At 52.7% G+C, this 19329-nt stretch overlaps 3 protein-coding genes across 8 annotated transcripts; 1 reads left to right on the top strand and 2 right to left on the bottom strand.

The window, feature by feature from the left end:
- The first annotated feature begins 2444 nt into the window (after positions 1-2444).
- LOC104642288 (vitamin D3 hydroxylase-associated protein) lies at positions 2445-12733 on the top strand. Of its 3 annotated transcripts, XM_075759499.1 has the most exons (15): positions 2445-2786; positions 4137-4250; positions 4597-4740; positions 5737-5870; positions 6260-6466; positions 6899-6939; positions 7167-7291; positions 7917-8042; positions 8838-8935; positions 9104-9203; positions 9862-9905; positions 10360-10399; positions 10884-10992; positions 11345-11490; positions 12114-12733. In XM_075759499.1, exons 1-15 carry the CDS (start codon positions 2577-2579, stop codon positions 12237-12239), a joined length of 1764 nt encoding a protein of 587 aa, XP_075615614.1. In that variant the 5' UTR covers positions 2445-2576; the 3' UTR covers positions 12240-12733. The 3 variants fall into 3 exon arrangements, with proteins under 3 accessions (XP_075615614.1, XP_075615615.1, XP_075615616.1); XM_075759500.1 differs by lacking the exon at positions 7917-8042; XM_075759501.1 differs by lacking the exon at positions 6260-6466.
- Positions 12734-13247: 514 nt separating this feature from the next.
- On the bottom strand, positions 13248-16839 carry NSUN4 (NOP2/Sun RNA methyltransferase 4). 2 transcript variants are annotated; one of them, XM_075759502.1, is made up of 6 exons: positions 16700-16839; positions 15835-16253; positions 15516-15670; positions 15224-15378; positions 14441-14565; positions 13248-13670 (listed from the first exon to the last, which is right to left on the bottom strand). In XM_075759502.1, the coding sequence occupies exons 1-6, from the start codon at positions 16805-16807 to the stop codon at positions 13397-13399; spliced, it is 1236 nt and encodes a 411-aa protein (XP_075615617.1). In that variant the 5' UTR covers positions 16808-16839; the 3' UTR covers positions 13248-13396. The 2 variants fall into 2 exon arrangements, with proteins under 2 accessions (XP_075615617.1, XP_075615618.1); XM_075759503.1 differs by having other exon boundaries at positions 16704-16824.
- Positions 16840-17839: 1000 nt separating this feature from the next.
- On the bottom strand, positions 17840-19286 carry UQCRH (ubiquinol-cytochrome c reductase hinge protein). 3 transcript variants are annotated; one of them, XM_075759509.1, is made up of 4 exons: positions 19170-19286; positions 19052-19075; positions 18590-18751; positions 17840-18102 (listed from the first exon to the last, which is right to left on the bottom strand). In XM_075759509.1, the coding sequence occupies exons 1-4, from the start codon at positions 19209-19211 to the stop codon at positions 18070-18072; spliced, it is 261 nt and encodes an 86-aa protein (XP_075615624.1). In that variant the 5' UTR covers positions 19212-19286; the 3' UTR covers positions 17840-18069. The 3 variants fall into 3 exon arrangements, with proteins under 3 accessions (XP_075615624.1, XP_075615623.1, XP_075615625.1); XM_075759508.1 differs by having other exon boundaries at positions 19052-19078; positions 19170-19269; XM_075759510.1 differs by lacking the exon at positions 19052-19075 and having other exon boundaries at positions 19170-19248.
- Positions 19287-19329: the final 43 nt, after the last annotated feature.

Below are 19329 nucleotides of genomic sequence, written 5' to 3' on the forward strand. Positions count from 1 at the left end.
ACCAGTGATTTCAGCTTTTTGTCAAATGTCTTTAAAATTCTTTCAGAGTGGCATAGTTAACATACCTCGCTTTGTAAACTGTTTTGAATAAGTGCATCAGTGTTTGGTTCCAAAAACAGGAACATGAGATACAACTGTCAGGATTTATTCTTTGTCATTTTAATCAAAATGGAGTCAAAGCATACTTAAAAATAATTATTACCAATTTAGAGGGAAGATAGTTTATAGAAAATTTCTGTCAAAACCCAGCCTGCTTGAGAGCTGAAGGCATTGATGACGTTAAGCCGGTGCAGTTTTGGGTTTGCAAGCAAAGACGGTGCAGCTCTTGCTGGGGAGAGGAGTGGACTGTCTGAGCTGGTGTAACCGCCTGTTTGCTGCGATAGCCCACAGTGAAGGAGACGTCGTGGGTGCCACAATGGAATCCCAGACCAGCTGCTACAGGCTGACTCTTGTCAAAAGGGTTGCGGCTTTCATTTTAACTCCAGTGGTGAGTTTGACCTTGGACCTGGATCCTTTCAGGCAAGAAAAACTTTGCACTTGGCCTTGGTTGTTTAGTGCACACCAGTGCAATATGGAGGAGTGAACACTGACCTGTAAGTCAGACGGGTCTGTCTCCTCTGCTATGGACTTGAGATTTGACTTGGGGCACCCCTTGCTTCCCTGCCTCGGTTTCCCCATGGGGACAGTGGTCTCTTTCTCAGCAGAGTTTTCTCCCAAGCACCACTTTGCTCCTCTTTGCCTAGATGTGGGTCCACACAAAGCCACCCACCATGACGCAGCCCATCTGCCTCCGTGTAGCTGCTCCCCTCTGTGGCAGGGACTCTTTAATTTCATATGGCTTTTGGAGTACCTCAGCAGGTCTACTCGGAGGGTGCAAAACAGGCTCAGATTTTTCATCCCGGTCCTGAGGGTGGATTCAACCTTCACTGCCTCCATCACTCCCCACTGCCTGTGTCCCTGCTGCAGGCTGTGGTAGGAGCTGTGAGGCTGCCCGTGGCCGTGACGTGCATGGCAGGAGGAGCCATACCTCCGGTTCATGAAGGAGGTGGAGATGCTCTCATATTGATAGGGAAAGGAGCTTCCTCAGCAGCATCCGGCCACCTGGAAACACAGCTGTGCCTGCTGATAAATCTGCCCTTTGAAAGGCTGAGTGGGTCCGGACACAGCTGACTGTCTCCATTAAACATTTGCCAAGTGTCTAAAGGTCAGGGTTGGAGCACGGCATGGATCAGAGCTGGATGGGCTGCAGGCACGGCCCCATGCCACTGCTCTCCTAAACCCAGCAGTGCCTGCTCCGAGGAGGCACCCTCTGAGAAGGGTACCACTGAAAGGGAATACAGTAAAAGGTCAGCTTAATTTGTTACCATGCAGCTAATTGCTGTCAGCTCCAGACTGTTTCTTAGAGGATGCCAAAGCCAATATATTTCAGAGTGCTTCATAAATTTCCCCAGTTAAGAACAAAGAGAAGAACATGCTTTACCGACACAAATGGTTACAGAAAACAACGGTGAACTTTTATAACTGCTAAGAAAGGACGTGACAATGGATGAAAAAATCAAGCATTAGAGGACTACCTAGCCCTAATGGGAGGAGGCTCTTCACCTTCCTCTCCATATCCAGTTCCACACTCTGTTGGAGGAGGATCAGGTTGTGGGCCTCTGGCCATCAAGTGCAACCTTGCAAAATTTTGTAATGCACAATCTAGCTGCCCAAAAAACCTTTTTCAAGTTGGAACTCATAGGTTCCCATAGGAACACACCATCGAAAACCAGCAGAGATGATCACAGATAGACCATGGCATTTGTTTGGGGGCTGATGTTGGCTGGGTTGTTGCCTTCAGCTCAGTGCATGGTTCTTGTGTGCTTGTAGTGAGAGGCATCTGTGCCGGAAGAACCTCAGACACTAACTGCCCCCATGTCTGTTGGAAATAGTTTGCTTCTGGCCTGCAACCCTGTGGGGTTTTCCACTCCTAAGGCCATATCAGCATGTTCTATCAGGGGTGGAAGAGCCTCTCCTTCTGGTGCATACAGACATCACGGCAGCCCTATGCCACAGGACTCCTGAAACAGCCTCTGGCCACCATGGGAGCAGCATAGGCTAAGGGATTTGGTGAGGAAGTGGGTACTCCACAGCTATGTGTGCTCTCGTCATACCATTCCCCATCCCTGTGCAGGGAAGTCTTGTTATTTCAAGCTGTTTTTTCCCCTTCTCCCATTGTCCTCCAAGGCAATGCAGGAAATAGGAGAGCAGCTACTTCCTTGCTTCTTTTGTTCAGCTGATCCCACTGCCCTTCCTCCCCAGCTGAGAACTTCCCGCAGTCCAGAAAGCCCCTATAAACCTGATGCCCCACGGTTCACTGGCCAAACTTCACCTTTTCCGTTTCCCGGTCAATTATTCTCCACTGCACGCTCCACTGAAGGTAACTTCGCAGGGGTCAGCTTTGAACCTACAAACTATTTGCTGACCCAAGGCAGTGGTGCTGTGAGGAGGGACAGGTCTGGAGAGGCAGAGGAGGTCTCCTGTTCCTGCCTTGCTTTTCTTTCTCACTCCATCCCTGGAGACCAGAAGGCCACGTTATGATCCAGCAACAGCTGAGACAGCTTCTGCCAGAGAGGGAGGTGGACCCTTCTGCTGCCCTTGCCCTGCTCTGTGGCTCAGCAGCAGCCGTGGGGGTCTGGAAATGGCTGGGCAAAAGGCAGATCCAGAAGAAAATTGAAGAGGCTCGGAGGACCCGGGATGAAGGTGTGAAGAAAATGGCAAAGGCTGTCCAGCAGTTCAGGGAGCAGGTAACCCATCCTTCTGGGGGGTCTGAGTCCCACCAGGGTGTCTGTTGATGTTGTTCTTCAGGTCCTCCTTCTAGCTCATGCCTCCATAGCTTTTATAACAAGGAGTTCAGGGGAGATGTACCAGCAGCCGTCAACAAGAGGAAAGGCTGCCTTGGGAGGAAGGGAGATCACTGCCTTCCTCAAGCTAGATGAGATGCGGTGAGAGTCTCCAGCTAGAGATGTGAATTACTCACTGGGAAGAGGTCTTGGATGAAGCACTGGACCTTCGTTGATCCAAAACTCAGTGCTTTCAGGATCTAGAAATGTCTCTTGCCTCTTTAGGTAGAAGCAAGAAAGCTTTTTACTCTTCCTAACTCTAAGTTCATCTGTCCACATCCCTAAAACCTGGCTTATGGATGGCTCTTGGAGAGTCTTCAAAACAGCTTTCACTAGGGTTCTCAGCAAGTGAGACCTCCCATCCCAGCAGGCTGCCCAGAAGATGTTTGACCTCACTTAACACTAATGAAGCACAGGGCATTCAGTGTCCCCTGGGAGCAGCCAGGACATGACATGGGGACAAATGAGGCAGGTGCCCAACCAGCATGGATGTGGCCCTGAATTCCTACAGCAACACTGATTTCTAACCACCTTTCCTTCCTGCCCCGCTTGCATCTGACTAGGTGCTGGTTAAACCAGCTCATGGTTACACAGGTAACGTACCTGGAGATAAAGCATACCAGCTACAAGCGATATGTATCTTTACAACCTTTTTTCTTAAATATATTTATATAAATATGATATAAAAATCTTTAAAACAGCTAGTGGCACTAAGAACTGCCAGTCTTCTTCACTTGAGTAGACCTTACCCACCTGTGAGTCCCTACTGACTTCTTTGCAGTTTGCTGGGCTCGAGCTATTGGATGTTTGTCCTCAGACTGGGCTGACCCACACTGCCTGTAACCATTCTGAGGGGTGAAGGGCCAGCCTGAGACTTGTGTGTAAGGACTTTGGTACCTTCTGCCCAGGCTGGTGTTTGCCCAGCTGAGATTAACTCTTGGTCAGTGGGTCAGTCAGTCCCACAGTGCCAGGAGGAAGGCTCTGATGTGAGGTATTGCTTTGTCCACCCTCCTGCTGCAGTGGCTGCATGAAGCTCTTCTACACCTTCAGAGACAGCTGGGCTCCTGTGTTTGCATCATGTTCATGACATCCAAGCTCAGGATGAAACACTCAGCAGCTCAAGGTCTAAAGCCCAACATGCCTTTCCAGCAAGCTCTGTTGATAATGTTGGCAAAACTTAAGAGACTTATCCCCTCTGAGCCAAAAGGTAACTGGAGCTGCTGTCCTGGCATTCCCTTCATCTTCCCCTTGCAGGTCCCTCATGTCCAGACGGATGCCATCCTGTCCCTGCCCCTGCTGGAACTCACTGAGAGACTACAGGAAGGGTCTCTGTACCCCAAGATTGTCCTCTACACCTACTTAGAGAAGGTGAGTGCCTGTCTGCCATGTGATGGGCAAATAACTTATGTTCTCCATGTCATGGTGTGTGGGTTGGTGGCTGAGAAGACTTGTTGGAGCTGGTGATTATGACAAGTCTTTAATATAGCAGATATCAGGACAAAGATATGAAAAGACAGGGATCTCTCTGTCTCCTGGGTCAGACCCATCACTGGAAAGTCCCTTGAGACAGCTTGAGCTGCGATGCTCTGGGGAGGGGGTTACCATTCATGCCAAGCCACTAGCCCTTCTTTTGAAGATCTAGGTAGCTACTGAATGCAGTTGTGTAACGAGGCTGTTCTTAACTAACACCTATTCCTCCACATGTCCGGCAAAGGCCCTGGAAGTGACCCAGCAGACAAACTGCTTGCGACATTTTATCCCGGAGTGTGAGGAGCAGCTCCAGGAAATACAACGGCAGAGGGAGAAAGGGCTGCTCTATGGCATCCCCGTCAGCATCAAGGATCACATCGGCCACAAGGTGCTTCCCTTGGTGCCCGTGAGGTGTCTGACACATCATGAGCTGGGCTGGGTGTTGAAGTGGTGGGACACAGAGAATAGGGAAGGGGCCCAATCCCTCCCTGCTTACACCATGGGAAGCCTGGCTGGGTCTGAGGCTGTGGCCCCACATCTCGTTGCAGCTGCAACCCTGGCAGCTAGAAACCTCCATCAGCAAAAAACCAAGGGGTGAATAGTTATACACCCAAATGATTTCTTCTCTGATACATGAGACAGCACAGGCTGGGCAACATGGTCGTTTGGGCAATAACTCAGACTTCTGCTCAGAGGTTTGCAGTATCAGGGATAAGAACATGGCTCAGCTTCTAGAAAGTCATTAGTAGCAGGAATTGTTAACCTCAAATCCCTGTTGTGCTGTAGCCTGGCCACTGAAACTCTTAGCAAAGAGCCTGTGCATAAGATGCACCAGGGACCCCCATCACAGACAAGCCCTGATGAGGATTGACCACTCCTGAGCTGAATTTCTTAGGCAGTCTCCTCCATGTTGACTTACCAACACAGTTAAGAGGGCTCTAACCCCAAAGCAAACCCCAAAGCAAACCACCAAGGCTAACTGAAAAAGGATCACACTGTGTTTGCCTGGGATGTATATTCCCTCCCTGAACATCCAATGGTGGCTTCACTTGGACAGCAGGACACTGGGTTTGATCCCGAGGTAGTGCACCTATGGAGTTGCATCTGGGTCAGGAGAAAGAAATAGCATGGAAAAGAGCAAGGAAATAGCATGGAAAAGAGCAAGGACAGCTTCAGAAGAAGCCTTAACCCCTTAAGCTCTCTGCCAAGGACAGGAGAGGCAGTCCTTGGCCCTTCATGCAAGGGCTTGCAAGGGAGTGGGTTAATACCACCGTCCCCGCCCCCCCCCCCCCCAAAGGGGGGTGATCTGATACAGCAGATCATCCTTCCAAAACTTCAGGGGCACTGTGCTGACCATGTCCATTGTCACTTCTGCTCTCTGCAGGGGCATCTGGTGACCTGTGGGCTTGTGCAATGCCTGGGCACTCCAGTGCAGGAGGACAGCGTCCTAGTCAAGGTTTTGAAGAGGCAGGGAGCCATCCCATTTGCAATGACCAACGTGCCACAATCCCTCTTCAAGTAACATACATCATTAGAAATCTTCCCTCTGGTTGTTGTCCTGAAGCTAAAACCTAGCCTGTAGTCCTGGGACAGGATCCTTCCTGTCTCCTGAGATGTTGCCTGGACAAGTCCCTCTTCCATCAGCTGCCAACAATCTCAGTTCAACTGAAAATAGCTTTCAGATAAGATTATGAGGAAATAATCCTAGTGTGACATAAGAGAAATCAAGTGCACATGTGCATGGGAGGGAGAGAGGAGGCTCATGGGAATAAGCCGTGTCCTGAGGGATTTACGGGATGGAAGGATGGGGTTGGCTATGCCACCTAAGCTCACTGCAAGGGAGAGCCAACAAACTCAAGGCTTAAGGCTGTTCCTGACAGCCTGCTTGCTGGTTTTCTTGTCCCCAGCTATGACTGCAGCAATCCCATCTTCGGCCAGACTTTGAACCCCTTCAACCACCAGAAGAGCCCCGGGGGCTCCTCGGGAGGGGAGGGAGCCCTGATTGCAGGGGGAGGCTCCATCCTGGGCATCGGCTCGGACGTCGGTGGCAGCATCCGCCTGCCGTCCAGCTTCTGCGGGCTGTGCGGGCTCAAACCCACCGCCGAAAGGCTCAGGTGGGTGCTGGGGTCTGCCCTTCCCACCCTGCTAATTGTCAAACTCAGCAGAAGGGGTAAGTACAGGGGGGGGGGGCACGGGGGGAAGAGGAGACAGTTTCTTAAAGGCTGGCTTTGCTCAAAACCTCTCCCAAGAGGCAGCATTGTTAGGTTTTGTTTCAAAAGGGCAGTGTTTTCATTGCAAATCTGACCTGGAGTTAAAAGGAAAACGGGGCTAAAATGGTTAAATAACACCAAAACAGAACATTTTTTGTTAAACAAAAATTAGAATTTGTTGGGGTTTAGGGTTTTTTTCTCATTTTGGCTAAAATTTTCTGTTTCAAATACTTTCAGTAATTTCCTTCTGCTTTGGGTCCTGAACTGAAGAGCCCACTCCTGGGAATATCTCACAGTTACTGAAACAATAATATCCTGATTTTTCTTTTCCTACAGCCTGTCCGGAGTGGGTGACCCAGTCAGTGGGATCCTGGCAGGTACGTGAATTTTTAATTGCTTTTCTCTATGTGCTGTGAAGAGTCCTATGTCCTCCTCTAGGCCTGAGGAAAGCCAGAGCTCCCCAAGACCTATCAGGAGGCCATCTGAAACATCCCACCCCATTGCCTGATCATCCCTTGCAGCCAACGTGGCCGTGCAGAGGGGTGGATCAGTGTTTGGTGCACCCATTTGCTTAATGTGGACATTTTCTCTCGTCCCAATCCAGTTCCTTGCGCGCTGGGGCCAATGGCAAGGGATGTGGACAGCCTGGCCCTCTGCATGAAGGCGCTGCTCTGCCAGGACATGTTCTGGCTGGACCCCACCGTGCCCCCCATCCCCTTCAATGAGGAGGTGAGTCCTTAATTCAGCAAGCCCTGTGTCTTTTGAGGGTGCTGCATGCTCAACGTATGCATTCTTTAAGGGTCCAGTTATCCTTACAGTACTGGTTTCCAGGAACTTTGTAGCTCTCTTTGAGGGTAAAATTCATCATTATTAGGAAAAAAATAGGTTAATAAGTAGTTATCCTTTCTGCCTCCTCAGTTGGTGTATAGCTTATCAGATTGAGAGACACCAGAAAAGAGTGGGGAGGAAGGCAACACCAGGGGCAAAAAGCTGGAGAAGTTTAGGGGAAGATGAGATAGGATCAGAAACTCCTGCAGCAAATCTCTTGACTGAGGACTTTTCCTTTCCCTCTGCAGCAGATGAACTTCAGAGGGGGGGTTCCACCTCTATCCTTTGTACCAATGGTTGAGTCTGCTGGTCTGGAGTGGCTGTGCTCTATCTGAAGGGAGGGATGAAGGGGAAGCTGGAGAAAAAGGTGGGGTGGACATTTAGAAAGAGTAACCTATAGAAACTATAAGTAGCAAACCAGAAAATTAGTTACTCCCTAACATCTGGAGCTTTTGTCCCCTTCTGCAGTGGGCAGTCCTACCCCCAGTGGGGCTGGAGATGCTTACGTGTTGGCTCTTTGCTCCAGGTGTACTCCAGCTCTGCTCCTCTGCGGGTTGGGTACTACGACACAGACGGTTACTTCCCGCTGCCCCCTTGCATGCGGCGAGCGGTGCAGGAAACCAGGGGGGCTCTGCAGGCAGCCGGGCACCAGGTGAGCACAACCACCCCGCGCTCTTCTCCCCGGGGTGTCCCCAGCTTTGCTCCTCCCTGCTGAAATCACGCTTCAGAAACCAGACATAGTTCCCAAGCCCAGTTGTGAGATAAATGACCTACCAGAGGTATGAGATTAAGTTACTACAGCCACGTAACACAAAGCAGACACACGCCTACCCAGGGTAGCGTTGCATCTCATGGGGAAACAGCACCAGCAATTAGCAAGCTTGTACCTTCAAGGAGTCAGGAATGTAATGAATCCATCTCTGCTCACCCTGGCTGTGGTCCACACCAGACAGCAGCATCCATAAAGTGCTGCATTTGACTCTGGAAGGTTGCCCCGGCGTTTTCTAGGTCTGTCCTTCCCCAGCAGGACTCTGACAGGTGTTTTCCTCTTTCGTCCCCAATGTCCATGGAGACCTCTGTCCTTCCTGGACCATGGGACACGGGATGGGAAACACCTTTCCCTCCCTGTAGAAACAGGCTGGTGGTGCTCTACATAGCAAAGCGAGTTCACGTCTGAGAGATGCTGGTTCTGCTGGGACAGGCGGGAAACGAGCAGTTTCTGGCTCAGTGACTGCCTGCAGCAGGATGGCAGAGGGAACAGCTCTGGAGAGGTCTCAGAGCTGAGCCAAATGGCTGTCAGGGAGGAATAGTCCCACGGGGAGATGCCCGGGCTGGTAAAGTGTGGAGCCCAGAGGGGTGCTGCTCTGCCTTTGAAGTATATCCACAGTCAGGCCTTGGCAATTATTCCCATCCCCAGGCTGCCAATTTATCTTATGTTTTGGTGCAGCTGGTGCCCTTTTCTCCACCTCGGATCCACTACGTCATGAATGAATTGTTTCTGAAGACATTTTTTGCTGATGGAGGCCGTGCTTGGTTGGACGTGTTGTAAGTAGGAGCCCTCTGGCAGCAGTGCTGTAAGACACCTCCATCCCCATGCCCATGAGCACAACACACAGGCAAAACGAGCCCACCTCTCCCACCCTAAACAGGAGATACTCGGGTTTCTGAGAAAGGGCTTCTCTGGCATGATCCCCTCCTCTTGTCATCTCTCAGCACAGGAGGTACTGTAGATCCAAACTTGAAATCACAGGTGAATTGCTGCAAGATCCCGAAGCTGGGGAAGAAGCTGCTGGCTCTGATTCTTAAACCTCTGGTGAGTCCCTGGCCTCAGGCCCAAGGCAGAGTGGTGTCAGCAAGGCAGCAGCGCCCAGTTTCCTACAGATTCATGCATTGGGATTACTGCAGCACAGGGACTTGAGGTTGAAGCTCTGTCCCTGTGTTGGAGGCCTCCCAAAGATCACACCTTCACGGGGACTCCTGGTCATTAATAAGGGCTGGCCCTCACTGTAGCCCTCTCACTAGCTGAGCATCCTTTTATAGGTCTTCTCTCCTCCACCCTCCATTTTCTCTGCCTCTCTGTCCAGTTGGTTTGTTCTCAGCTGACAGGATCAAAAAGGTGAGAGTGGGAGTGGGAGGCATTCAAAGTGCTTGTAGACGTCTTGTTTCTGTGAGGATACCAAACTAAAAAATGTTTGATTTATCAAAAATAATGAAAGGCAACTTGATTCAAGTCAGTGCATTCCTTTGTGAGCAGGAAATATTGGGCTGCAAGAAACAAATTGGGAACCAACAACCAGAAGATGGAAGCAAAGTAAATTCAGAACCACGAGGAACATTTTTAATCGTCGCCATTCACCCTCAGTGCAGCATTCCCGGGGATGGAGGCAGGACAGGACCGGGGGTTTCCCAGGGTGGCACAAGTTACTGCACTCCCATGTCACGTCCCTAACAGGAACCTCTTGCCTTTCCAGTTTCCCCGCCTGGCTGACTACCTGAGTGCCTTGGGTGGAATGAGGTAAGATGGCATCATCCCTAGGGATGTCCATGAACACGAACGGTACCTTCTCCTCTAAGTGTCCATGGTGGGGGGAACTGGACTCATGACCTGCTCTCTGCAGGGGTCGTCCCTCCATCCTGGAGGTGGCTTCGGGAACACATCTCCCCAGGGTTGCGCTGCCCCTAGTGTTACCCCGCAAGGATTGAGGGATTTGGGTGGATAACGTCACGCGGGAAGCCTGTGGTGGATATGAGTACTGAATCCAGGCTCACGAGAGAAACCTTCTCTCTTCCAGACATTTGTTGCTTAACTGCTTTGGCCAAATGCCAAAGGGAAACTTTAGTCAAATTGTGAAAGATGTATCATTTTAAGTAATTGCTGAAATCACCGGAGTTTATCAACCTGGAGGATTATTTAAGCAATTCCTCCTCCTCTTAAAGTTTAAAAATATTGCTACAATTTCCACTTGCAGGTCAGTGAAGGAGATGTGGAATCATCACCATCAAATAGAGGTACGTTTTGAGGACTTTTCTCTCTGGCATCCTGCTACAAGTTGAGGCTTTACGGCAAGTGCCGGGTTGGAGGGTCATCAGTTAGGAAAGGGGTCATGTAGGGGGGTGCTGGGGAGGAGACAAGATGGGGGGAAAGGCACAAAAGAGACAGGAATGGGGCACATGGGCTTTTGGCTCAACCCAGCCAGGACTTTATTGGTTGCCCACAGTGCTCATTCCCAAATGCCCATGTTCGACGGTCCCAGCGCAACAAAGGCTGTCCTGGGAGCGGGCACAGGTAAAGAGGGACCTTCCCGGTTCCTGGCCACAGGCTGGCCACGTGCTGTGGAGGCCGACACTTACACGCTCCCCTGCTTCTTCCCTTGAGCACGGCTGCCTGCTGCTGCCTCCTTGGCCATGCCAGAGCCTGGTGCATACCCTGGAGAAGTCAAGATGCTCCAGGTGTGGATATGGCCTCCATGTGGTCTCCTCTCTCCTCCCCAAGGCGTACCGCACCGAGTTCATCGCCCGGTGGAGGGAACTCCGGCTGGACGTTGTGCTGTGCCCTGTCCTGGGGCCCGCCTTCACCACGGGATACCCCGGGAAACTCCTCAGTAAGTGAGTCTGGGACATGCCCGGGAGAACAGAGGACCACAGTGGTTGTGACTAGAAAGGAACATCCACTACCATGAAGCTTCTCCACCCACCTAAGCATTTTATTGGCATTAAGAAGGGAAAATAACTACCATAAGTCTCTCTGAGCAGATGGAGACAGACACATGTATGAAGTGATCTGATGGCAGTTGTTTCTTGCAGTAGAACTTGTACCTGCAGATGACCAGCTCTGTGAAATCTCTCCTCCCAGCAGCAGCTGGTTCTCAGGGGCTTCAGTGAACATGTAATGTGTAAGTTTGAAGGAAGACAGGAGGCTGTGACTACCTGCATTCTCTCTTCTGCTTCTCTCAGCTGCCATCTCCTCCACGATGCTCTACAATGTCTTGAACTTCCCTGCTGGGGTTGTACGGGTCAGCACGGTGACAGAGGCGGATGAGGAAGAGCTAAAGCTTTACCGAGGATGCTGTGATGACCCCTGGGACCGGACGCTGAAACAGGTATGTGACAAGGAAAGTGGTGGAGCAGAGACTGACGATGGATGTTCAAGTATTAGTTTCACAGATACCAGAGGCTCTTAAATGTCTCCATCAATGTGGGCACAGGGCAAAAAAATCCCCACCTCTTCTTTATATATCTCACAAATCCCTTTTCTCCCAAGCCCCAAAAAACTAAATCACTAAGGCTTGGGGAGGGACTGGGGGAGCACCCCCAAACTGGATTATAGGCTGAAACCAGAAGGGAGCCATGTGGCTCCTTTTGAGTAGGTCCTTGTGACAGCCACAGCCCACAGTGCTGCCCAGCACTTTCCTCCTGCTCCATGACCCCTTCACCAGGCCCAGGCTGTCACCGGAGCATGGATCAGGAATGAGGATGCTGAAGGAAAAGGGAGCTGGCTGTGGGGGTGGTCTCAAACAGGCTGCCCAAGATTTGGCAACCATTTCTATCACAAGAACAGCAAGAGCGTTCCCTCTGCCCCAGGGCACTAATGCTGCTGGAATGGCAGGGCTCAGCCTCCACCCGCTCTCCGGGACGAGCCACGTAGCTCAACCAAGTTTCCAAAAGCTGCTGGAGGTCTGAGCCCCCCACCGGTGACCCCTGACGGCTTGTGTCCCCGCTGCAGGCTGTGGCAGGAGCCGTGGGGCTGCCGGTGGCCGTGCAGTGCGTGGCCTTGCCCTGGCAGGAGGAGCTGTGCCTCCGGTTCATGAAGGAGGTGGAGACCCTCAGCCGTGAGAAGAGAGCAGCATAGCCACCACGGTCCCACGCCTGCAGGGCCAGCAGCGAGGCGAAAGGGACAGCCCTGCACGACTTCTTTGCAACTGGAAGCGCAAAGGTGACAGTGAGGAGGGAAGGAGGAAGAAAAAGCCATTTCCCGACCCCCCTCCTTGCCAATAAGCACGATCCTGTAAGGAACCAAGATGCAATGCAGAGGGCAGGACTGGCTTAAGCAAGGTTCAAATGAAGATAAATCCATGAACTGCACCGTCCTGGAAGGATGGACACGGATGGGGGCTCGTCCACACTTTCATCTATGCTGCCTCTTGCAGGAGCATGACAATGCCAAGAGAAAAGCATTACAAAAGCTCAGAAGTATTTTCTTGCTGGCACTGGAGTAACTTCATGTTACATGGCTGCCCAGTAAGGAACAGAGCCATATCTGCCCTCCCCATCACTGTATTTTGCTCAGAAAAATAAAAATGTAGCTATTAAGGAACTCTTATAATAAACTCCAGTAATCCTTCACTGATGCTACGATTATATGAATACACAGTTATTACTGAAAATCATACAAACACCTTCCCACTGGACATTAAATGGCATCCAGCATGGGAGTGTTCACACCTTCCCGCTCAACCACAGCTTCCCTATCCATGAGGGATGGCAACGGTCAGTGACCTTTCCCCCACCAGATCTCGAGCATCCCAAGCACGTTTCCAAGGGGCATTCTTAGGAACCTCTTATTTCAGGACCTCAGGCTGCTCTTTCTGAAGGTAGGAGAAAAGCAGAGACAGATGCAACTCAATTACGCAGATGGTGAGATCTGGGACAGAAAGGCTGAAATCCCCAGATGGTGTTTGTTAACCCAAACCTGCTCACGTAGGATCAAAGCAGTCAGACAGGAGGGAGAGGGCAGCATCCGCACAGGGCCATTTACCCCATCCTGAGATGGATGGACAAATTGCTCCTGCTCATAAGACCTCTCTCTCTTGCCCAGATTAAACACCTCAAACAGATAAATATTCAGGAGACTCCGCAACAGGTCTTTCTCATTTATTCTCTATGTCTGCAGTCAAAAAACAGACTTCCTTTCAGACATTTTAAAAAGAAAAATAAATATAAAACAGTTCTATTTCCCTGGAAATTTGGGGTATTTCCTGATAGCCAGCACACAGTCTGTCACCGCTTCTACATCCGACGTAATTTGCAGAAATACATAGGTCCAAAGTTGGCTGTGAGGTGAGGCAGGACAAGCTCCCCCAGCCGGCAATCTGAGAAGAAGGAAAATGTGTCCTGGAAGAGCGTCCGAAAGTGGCTCAAGTCCTCAACATGGATACTGATGTTAAACTGGATTTCTGCAATTTCTACCGCTCTCTCGATCACATACTCATTCTGCAGCGGGGAGAGGGAGCACGTAGAATACACCACCTCTCCTCCCGGCTTGGTAGCGAGGATCCCAGCCCTGCAGGCAAGATGATGAACACACACACCGTCACAGGAAGAAGAGGACTGTGTGTGACACCAGCATTCCCACCCACCGAAACTGGGAAGCCAGCACATAACTCATAGGAGGCGAGAGACAAATCTCCTTGAACTCCACAGGCTCAGCAGTTCTCACTGTGTCACTGCGACTTGAGGACCGGTTTTGACCAGGGCAATGTGGGTCAAATAGATGCTCAGATTGATAAAAAGTACGTAACGTGCGAGAGATGCTACTGGAGAGTGGCTGGAAGGAGTAATCCTGCTCTCAGCTCCACGGGAATGGGACAGGAGTACGTACAGGGGAAGAGGCTCTCGCAGCTCAGCGCTGCCATGGGACTCTGTTTCCTTTTTGCCCCAGCTCACAGTCAGCATGTCCGCCCTTCCCAGCAAAATGGGGTGACAAAGCACCCCCACATCCTCCCACGTGCTGGGAGATATGGACACTCGGGAATCCTCCAGGGCTGACTGCTGGGACCCGGAAGATCATCACACAAAGGGACAACACTATACCCACCCTGTTCCTTAGACCCTCGTCCCGACCTCCTGTGGCTCCTGCTGGGGCGGGAAGGACATTTGATCTGACCGAGAACATTTTCACCTTCCTACACTTACTGCCATTCCAGAAAACTACACACGCTTTCCACATTGGCCGGTCAGGGACACACAAAGCAAGAAGCGTCAGTGCTGGCCATGGAGAGCTGCTCTCGTAACACAAATGGCACCAGAACACACAGCTTGGAGCTCACTCACATCAGCAGCTGCAGCTGCAGCATTGGCAACATCTGACGCTCCTTGGTTCTTCTCTTGTGGAAGATGTTGTTCTCCTGCTCCATGACAGAATGCCTGTCCGTCGTGCAGGGCACATCCACCAGGACCTGCAGCAGCAGAGGTCCTGCATCAGTTCTGGGCACAGGTCAAGCTCAGCGAGTCTCCTGGCGCAGCCTGCCCCTCGCCCGACCCCTCCACCCTTGCCACGCACCAAGCAGCTCTCAGTACCTGCCCGTGCGCAGGGGTGCACCCCAGCTGCTTTTACGTTTCAGAAATGTGCAAACAGACACAGAAATGGTGGACACATGCTCACACACGTGTCCTGATTTAGCGTTTCTACTCTGTGTGTCTTCCCGGTACGCGTTACTGCGGCACCTACAGCTGCAACCACGCGCGGTCAGAGCTCCTGCAGTGACACCTCCCGGGGTAACAAACCCAGCTCCCGCGGCTGGACGCGGCTGAGAAACAAGAGCTATCTCCACATTTAACCCCTTGCAGGTGATGGACTAGAGCAGCATCTTTTAAGGACTATTACACAGGCAGATAAAGGTACAACTCCGGATGCCCACGCATACACCAGATCCTGCAGGAAGGGCAGAGCAAGAGGAAATATTACTCCGTTTGTGGCTTAGTCTCATCTCTTTCTCTACATTTAAGATTATGGAAAACTATACAATTATACTGTTGGATAAGCCGCTGTCTTCCTCTGAAACAGGATGAAAGTGACTTAGATGGGTTTATCTTCACCGATTCCCGATCACCCACCTTATGGAAAGTGCCACCTTCCAGCTGACCCCAGTCCCTTCCGTCGCAGGACGTGACGCTCACAATTTCCCTGATTTCTTTGGGAACGTAGCTATGGAGAATCTGGTACAGCCTCTTTGTCCGGGAAATAGAGACATCATTGGCTGCCAGGTGCCCTGAGAGGATAAAACACGCACAACCGGGAATGTCACTCTTGCAAAAGCACATCCGATTCCCAACTCTTATAACCAGAAGTGATTAACGGTCAGACATTAATGGGCACAGGGGCGAAGGAACACCCACCTCCACTTACCGCAAACCCCGGTCTGCAGCAGAGCCAGAGTCTTCCCACCTGGAGCCGCACAGAGGTCAAGGACAAACTCATCCGGCTGCACGTTGAGTGCCAGGACAGGCAGGAGAGATGCTGCGTCCATGAGATAATAGTTGAGGAGACCCAGAGTGTCTGGCCTGGAAATCACCAGTTTGCATGAAAAAAAAGCAAACGCGCGAGGGGAAAAGAAAACAGCAGTTGGAAGCGAGGATGAGGACGTACAGAAGCAGCGTGTGCTCACACACGTGCAGCCCCCGAGGCCAGCAAAGACAGCGGATGGTCTGGCCCAGGGATGTCTCACCGTGCAGGGCGAAAGCGTGTGATATCACCCCTGGGGAAGGTGTAACACTTGATGTTGGGGCTGATGGAGGCACGAAGCGGTGGTGATGTCTCTGCCTGCGTCATCATCTCTGCCTGCATCACTGTTCTGCCCTCACCAGACCTGCCTTCCTCTCTCCCCACTTCCTCCGCAGCTGCACCCCGCTGCAATCGCTGTGCCTTTTTGGGGGCTTCGGAAACAAAATCGGTAGCATTCAGCAGCTCCAGCTCTTGGGTGACGTGGTCGACAGGAGAGAAGTTGTTGATGAGGGCACCGTACTTCTGCTCGCAGAGCAGACTGGCGCGGACAGAGGGCCACAGGTCCTTCAGCTGCAGGCTGTAGTTCATGTCGAAGTGGTGCAGGGCCAGCCGCGTGGGCGGGATGCGGGGGGCCATGGTAGCCTTGGGTGGAAAAAATACCAAAGATGTTAAAAGACAAAATACCTCCACAGCCCAGTGACCCCCCACATGTTTTTCTGGAAGAATCCAGTGCCACGTTCTGTGCTGCCAAAAGTCCCTGGGGCCTTTCTGCGCCCCAGAAAGTGATGGTGCCCCCCATACCCACGGGCTGGCGGTTCCCTGGGGGTTCAGCACCAGGAACGGCTGAATGGGGCTGGGGGCGCGGGGTGGGTACGGAAGGAGGGGAACAGCTACGTACAGCAGTGTAACGGGGGTGTAACGGGTGAGGGGTGCTACAGGGCACGGTGAGAGGTGCAAGGGGGTGAAATGGGGAGACCAGAGGGACGCAATGGGGTGCAAAAGGGTTAGCGGGGAGAAAAGGGGGGGGGCAAACAGCGCAACGGGGGGTGCTGGTGTGCAGGGCAGGGACCCGCTCCGGCCCCGCTCACCCACTTCTCCTTGTACCGGTACCGCCGCGGACCCGGTCCCAGCCCCGGCGGCGGCCCCCGCCGCAGCAGCAGCAGCGATACCGCCGCCCGCCCGCCCAGCGCCGCCATCGCCCGCGCTCCGCCGCGCCGCCTTCCGGGGCGGGACCGGCACCGCTCCGCCGCCAGCCCGTCCCCCTCCGGGCCCCGCACCGCTCCGCCGCCAGCCCGTCCCCCCCCGGGCCCCGCACCCCACCGCCGCTGAGCCGTCCCCCCCCGGGCCCCGGACCGCCCCCCGCTCCGGCCGAATAGCCCCCGCCTGGGTTCCCCGGGCGCTGAGGAACCGGGTTTGGGCACCCGCTGCTGAAAAGGGTCCGGCAATGCACCGGGCTTCACGGCGGACCGGCCCTGCATCTTCTTTTTCCAGACTCTGTGCTACGAAAACCCCAAAATTGCCTAATATTGGTATGCTAGGCTTAGCCTAATAAAGCTCCACGTCAATCCACTAGGGATTAAACCTGAAAGACACCAGCAAAAGGGTTACAGGCAGCTGCTGATAAAGAACAGCCGCATTTAAAAGGTGAGGGTTTCACCTTGAGGAATAGCTGAGAAAGGATTTGCCGCCCCCGAAACATCAGTTTTCCTGCTACTAAACATCCCGCTCAGAATACCAGGCAGAGCATGAACTTGGCCTTCTGCAGGACAGTCCCAGGTCAGCAGGAGGGACCGGGGACTGGCACAGAGGGGCTTCAGCTCCCCCAGGTGACCCCCCGTGCTCTGCTTGAGGCTCGAGCAGTGGGACCACCGTCACCGTGCCCGCCTGCAGCCACACGACTGGTCACTCTGGGCAAGACCGCGAAGCCGACTGCAGCTCAGAGGCTCTTCCAGCAGTAGGTGACAGCGAGGGACAGCTGATGGTTTTCCCCAAAGGTGGGAAACTTCTCTTCTAGAAGAGGGGTCACTCCTTTAGTTTAACTTAGTCAGAACTTACTGCGTGAACAATATTGGTCTTGTGGGGCTTGGAAACATTTTACCTGTGGGATTGGGCTCTGGCCACCGCATGTCATGGCTGCGCAAAAAGGTGAGGAAGAGTGTCCCCCCACAAACTTCATCTGAACCCCATATAAGTTAGAAACAGAATAGCTAGGAAATAAACAGAGGGTATTTCCATGGGAACTCTATGTTTAATATGGAAAATTACAGAACATCGACATGTTTTTTGCACAGCTGCGCATCTTCCGCAAGAACAGAGGCGGTGACACGCGACGCTCAGTCACTGCCTGGAAGCCGTTTGGTTTATACTTGGCATGGAGAATGAACGGCGGGAAGCAGTGCTGTGAGTCCAGGAACCGCCGACACGGGCTGTGGAAGCAGATGGACAATCACTTCTGCCTTCACTTCAGGTTCTTAAAGAGTTTGTGAGCAACCTGAAAAGAGACAAAGCATTGGGTAACTCACAGTTTGGGGCTGGAAATCAGCCAGGTGTTACCGTCTGCATCTTGGATTTCTGGGCCACTAATGTACCTGGCTGCCCAGCCCCCCACCCTTCTCATCATTTTGTGACAAGTCATTCAAGAAAACAAAGAGGATGAGATTTCTTATGAAGTTTCAGCTCAGGTTAAAAATATTTACCTTTAAAACGGCAAATACAACACTGAAATAGCAGAGTGCCATTTGCAGGGCAGAAACAATGCATTTGGCTTATTTAATTGTTTAATAACCTACCGAATCCCAGCTGCAACTGTTGTAACAAAGAGGAACCAAACACTTAACATGGAAAAGCATCAAGGATCACAGCTCTTCAGAGCTCCCTGAGCAAACAGCTACCATGTCTCACACTTGACCTGTCTGCACTCTCAGGAGCGCAGCTGTGGGCAGCTCCGCTCCCAGCACCAGCAGGGACATCGCACTTACGCAGTGGTCCCTGGCGTGCAGAAAGTCAAAGAGCTCCTCCGTGCACTGCTCTTCCGTCTGGGACCTGGAGGACACCCGTGCGTCGCACAGCTCCAGCCGCTCCCGCGCCTTCACGCATTTCTCCGTCTGCTCACAGTGCTCCCGGACCGTGGTTAAAGGATCCTGCGCACACGGGACTGCCGTGAGAACGGGGAGACCCCCCAGACGCCGTTTTCCCCCAGGCCTTTGCCTGAAGGCGAAGCCGTTATATCCACACCGAAGCCCAGATTCAAGCCGGATCGCTGCGGATCGCCAGCACAAAGCGGCGACAAGAGCCCGAACCCCTACGAGTCTGTTTGCCAGTGCTGAAAGGCACCGGGCCTCTTCCCCTGGGAGCTGCGGGTCTCCCCCGCCGCCGCCGCGGCCTGCCAGCTCCCCGCGCTGGGGCGGCCCAGCCCCCCCCGGCCCCGCTCCCGGTCTTACCACCAGCTCTTCCTCTTCTTCCTCCTCCTGGGGAAAAGAAAAAAGAAAGCAAGCACAGCCGTTACCGACCGCCCACGTCCCGCGGGGGTCCGGCGCGGCCCCGCCGGCCCGGCCTCACCTCAGGCTCCCCGGCGTGAACGACGGTGTCGCGCAGCCCCATCCCGCCGCCCAGAAGGACTCGCCAGGGTCACCCGCCGGAAGTGCCGCGGCACGCTCCGGAAGCAGAAACGCGCCCGCAGCGCGCTGGGACCGCCCTCCCAGAGGGTGGTGCTTCAGGT

The sequence above is a fragment of the Balearica regulorum genome, chromosome 8 (genome assembly GCF_011004875.1).
Source record: "Balearica regulorum gibbericeps isolate bBalReg1 chromosome 8, bBalReg1.pri, whole genome shotgun sequence".
NCBI lineage: Eukaryota > Metazoa > Chordata > Aves > Gruiformes > Gruidae > Balearica > Balearica regulorum.

Coding starts and splice junctions, on each gene's coding strand:
- LOC104642288 (XM_075759499.1), top strand. CDS start 2,577: ATGATCCAGCAACAGCTGAGACAGCTTCTGCCAGAGAGGGAGGTGGAC. Junction 2,787..4,136: donor TCCAGCAGTTCAGGGAGCAG/GTAACCCATCCT, acceptor TTCCCCTTGCAG/GTCCCTCATGTCCAGACGGA. Junction 4,251..4,596: donor TCTACACCTACTTAGAGAAG/GTGAGTGCCTGT, acceptor TGTCCGGCAAAG/GCCCTGGAAGTGACCCAGCA.
- NSUN4 (XM_075759502.1), bottom strand. CDS start 16,807: ATGGCGGCGCTGGGCGGGCGGGCGGCGGTATCGCTGCTGCTGCTGCGG. Junction 16,254..16,699: donor ACCGGTACAAGGAGAAGTGG/GTGAGCGGGGCC, acceptor TTTCCACCCAAG/GCTACCATGGCCCCCCGCAT. Junction 13,671..14,440: donor CTGCAGCTGCAGCTGCTGAT/GTGAGTGAGCTC, acceptor TCTTGCCTGCAG/GGCTGGGATCCTCGCTACCA.
- UQCRH (XM_075759508.1), bottom strand. CDS start 19,211: ATGGGGCTGCGCGACACCGTCGTTCACGCCGGGGAGCCTGAG. Junction 19,079..19,169: donor TTCACGCCGGGGAGCCTGAG/GTGAGGCCGGGC, acceptor TCTTTTCCCCAG/GAGGAGGAAGAAGAGGAAGA. Junction 18,103..18,589: donor TGCACGCCAGGGACCACTGC/GTAAGTGCGATG, acceptor GTCTCTTTTCAG/GTTGCTCACAAACTCTTTAA.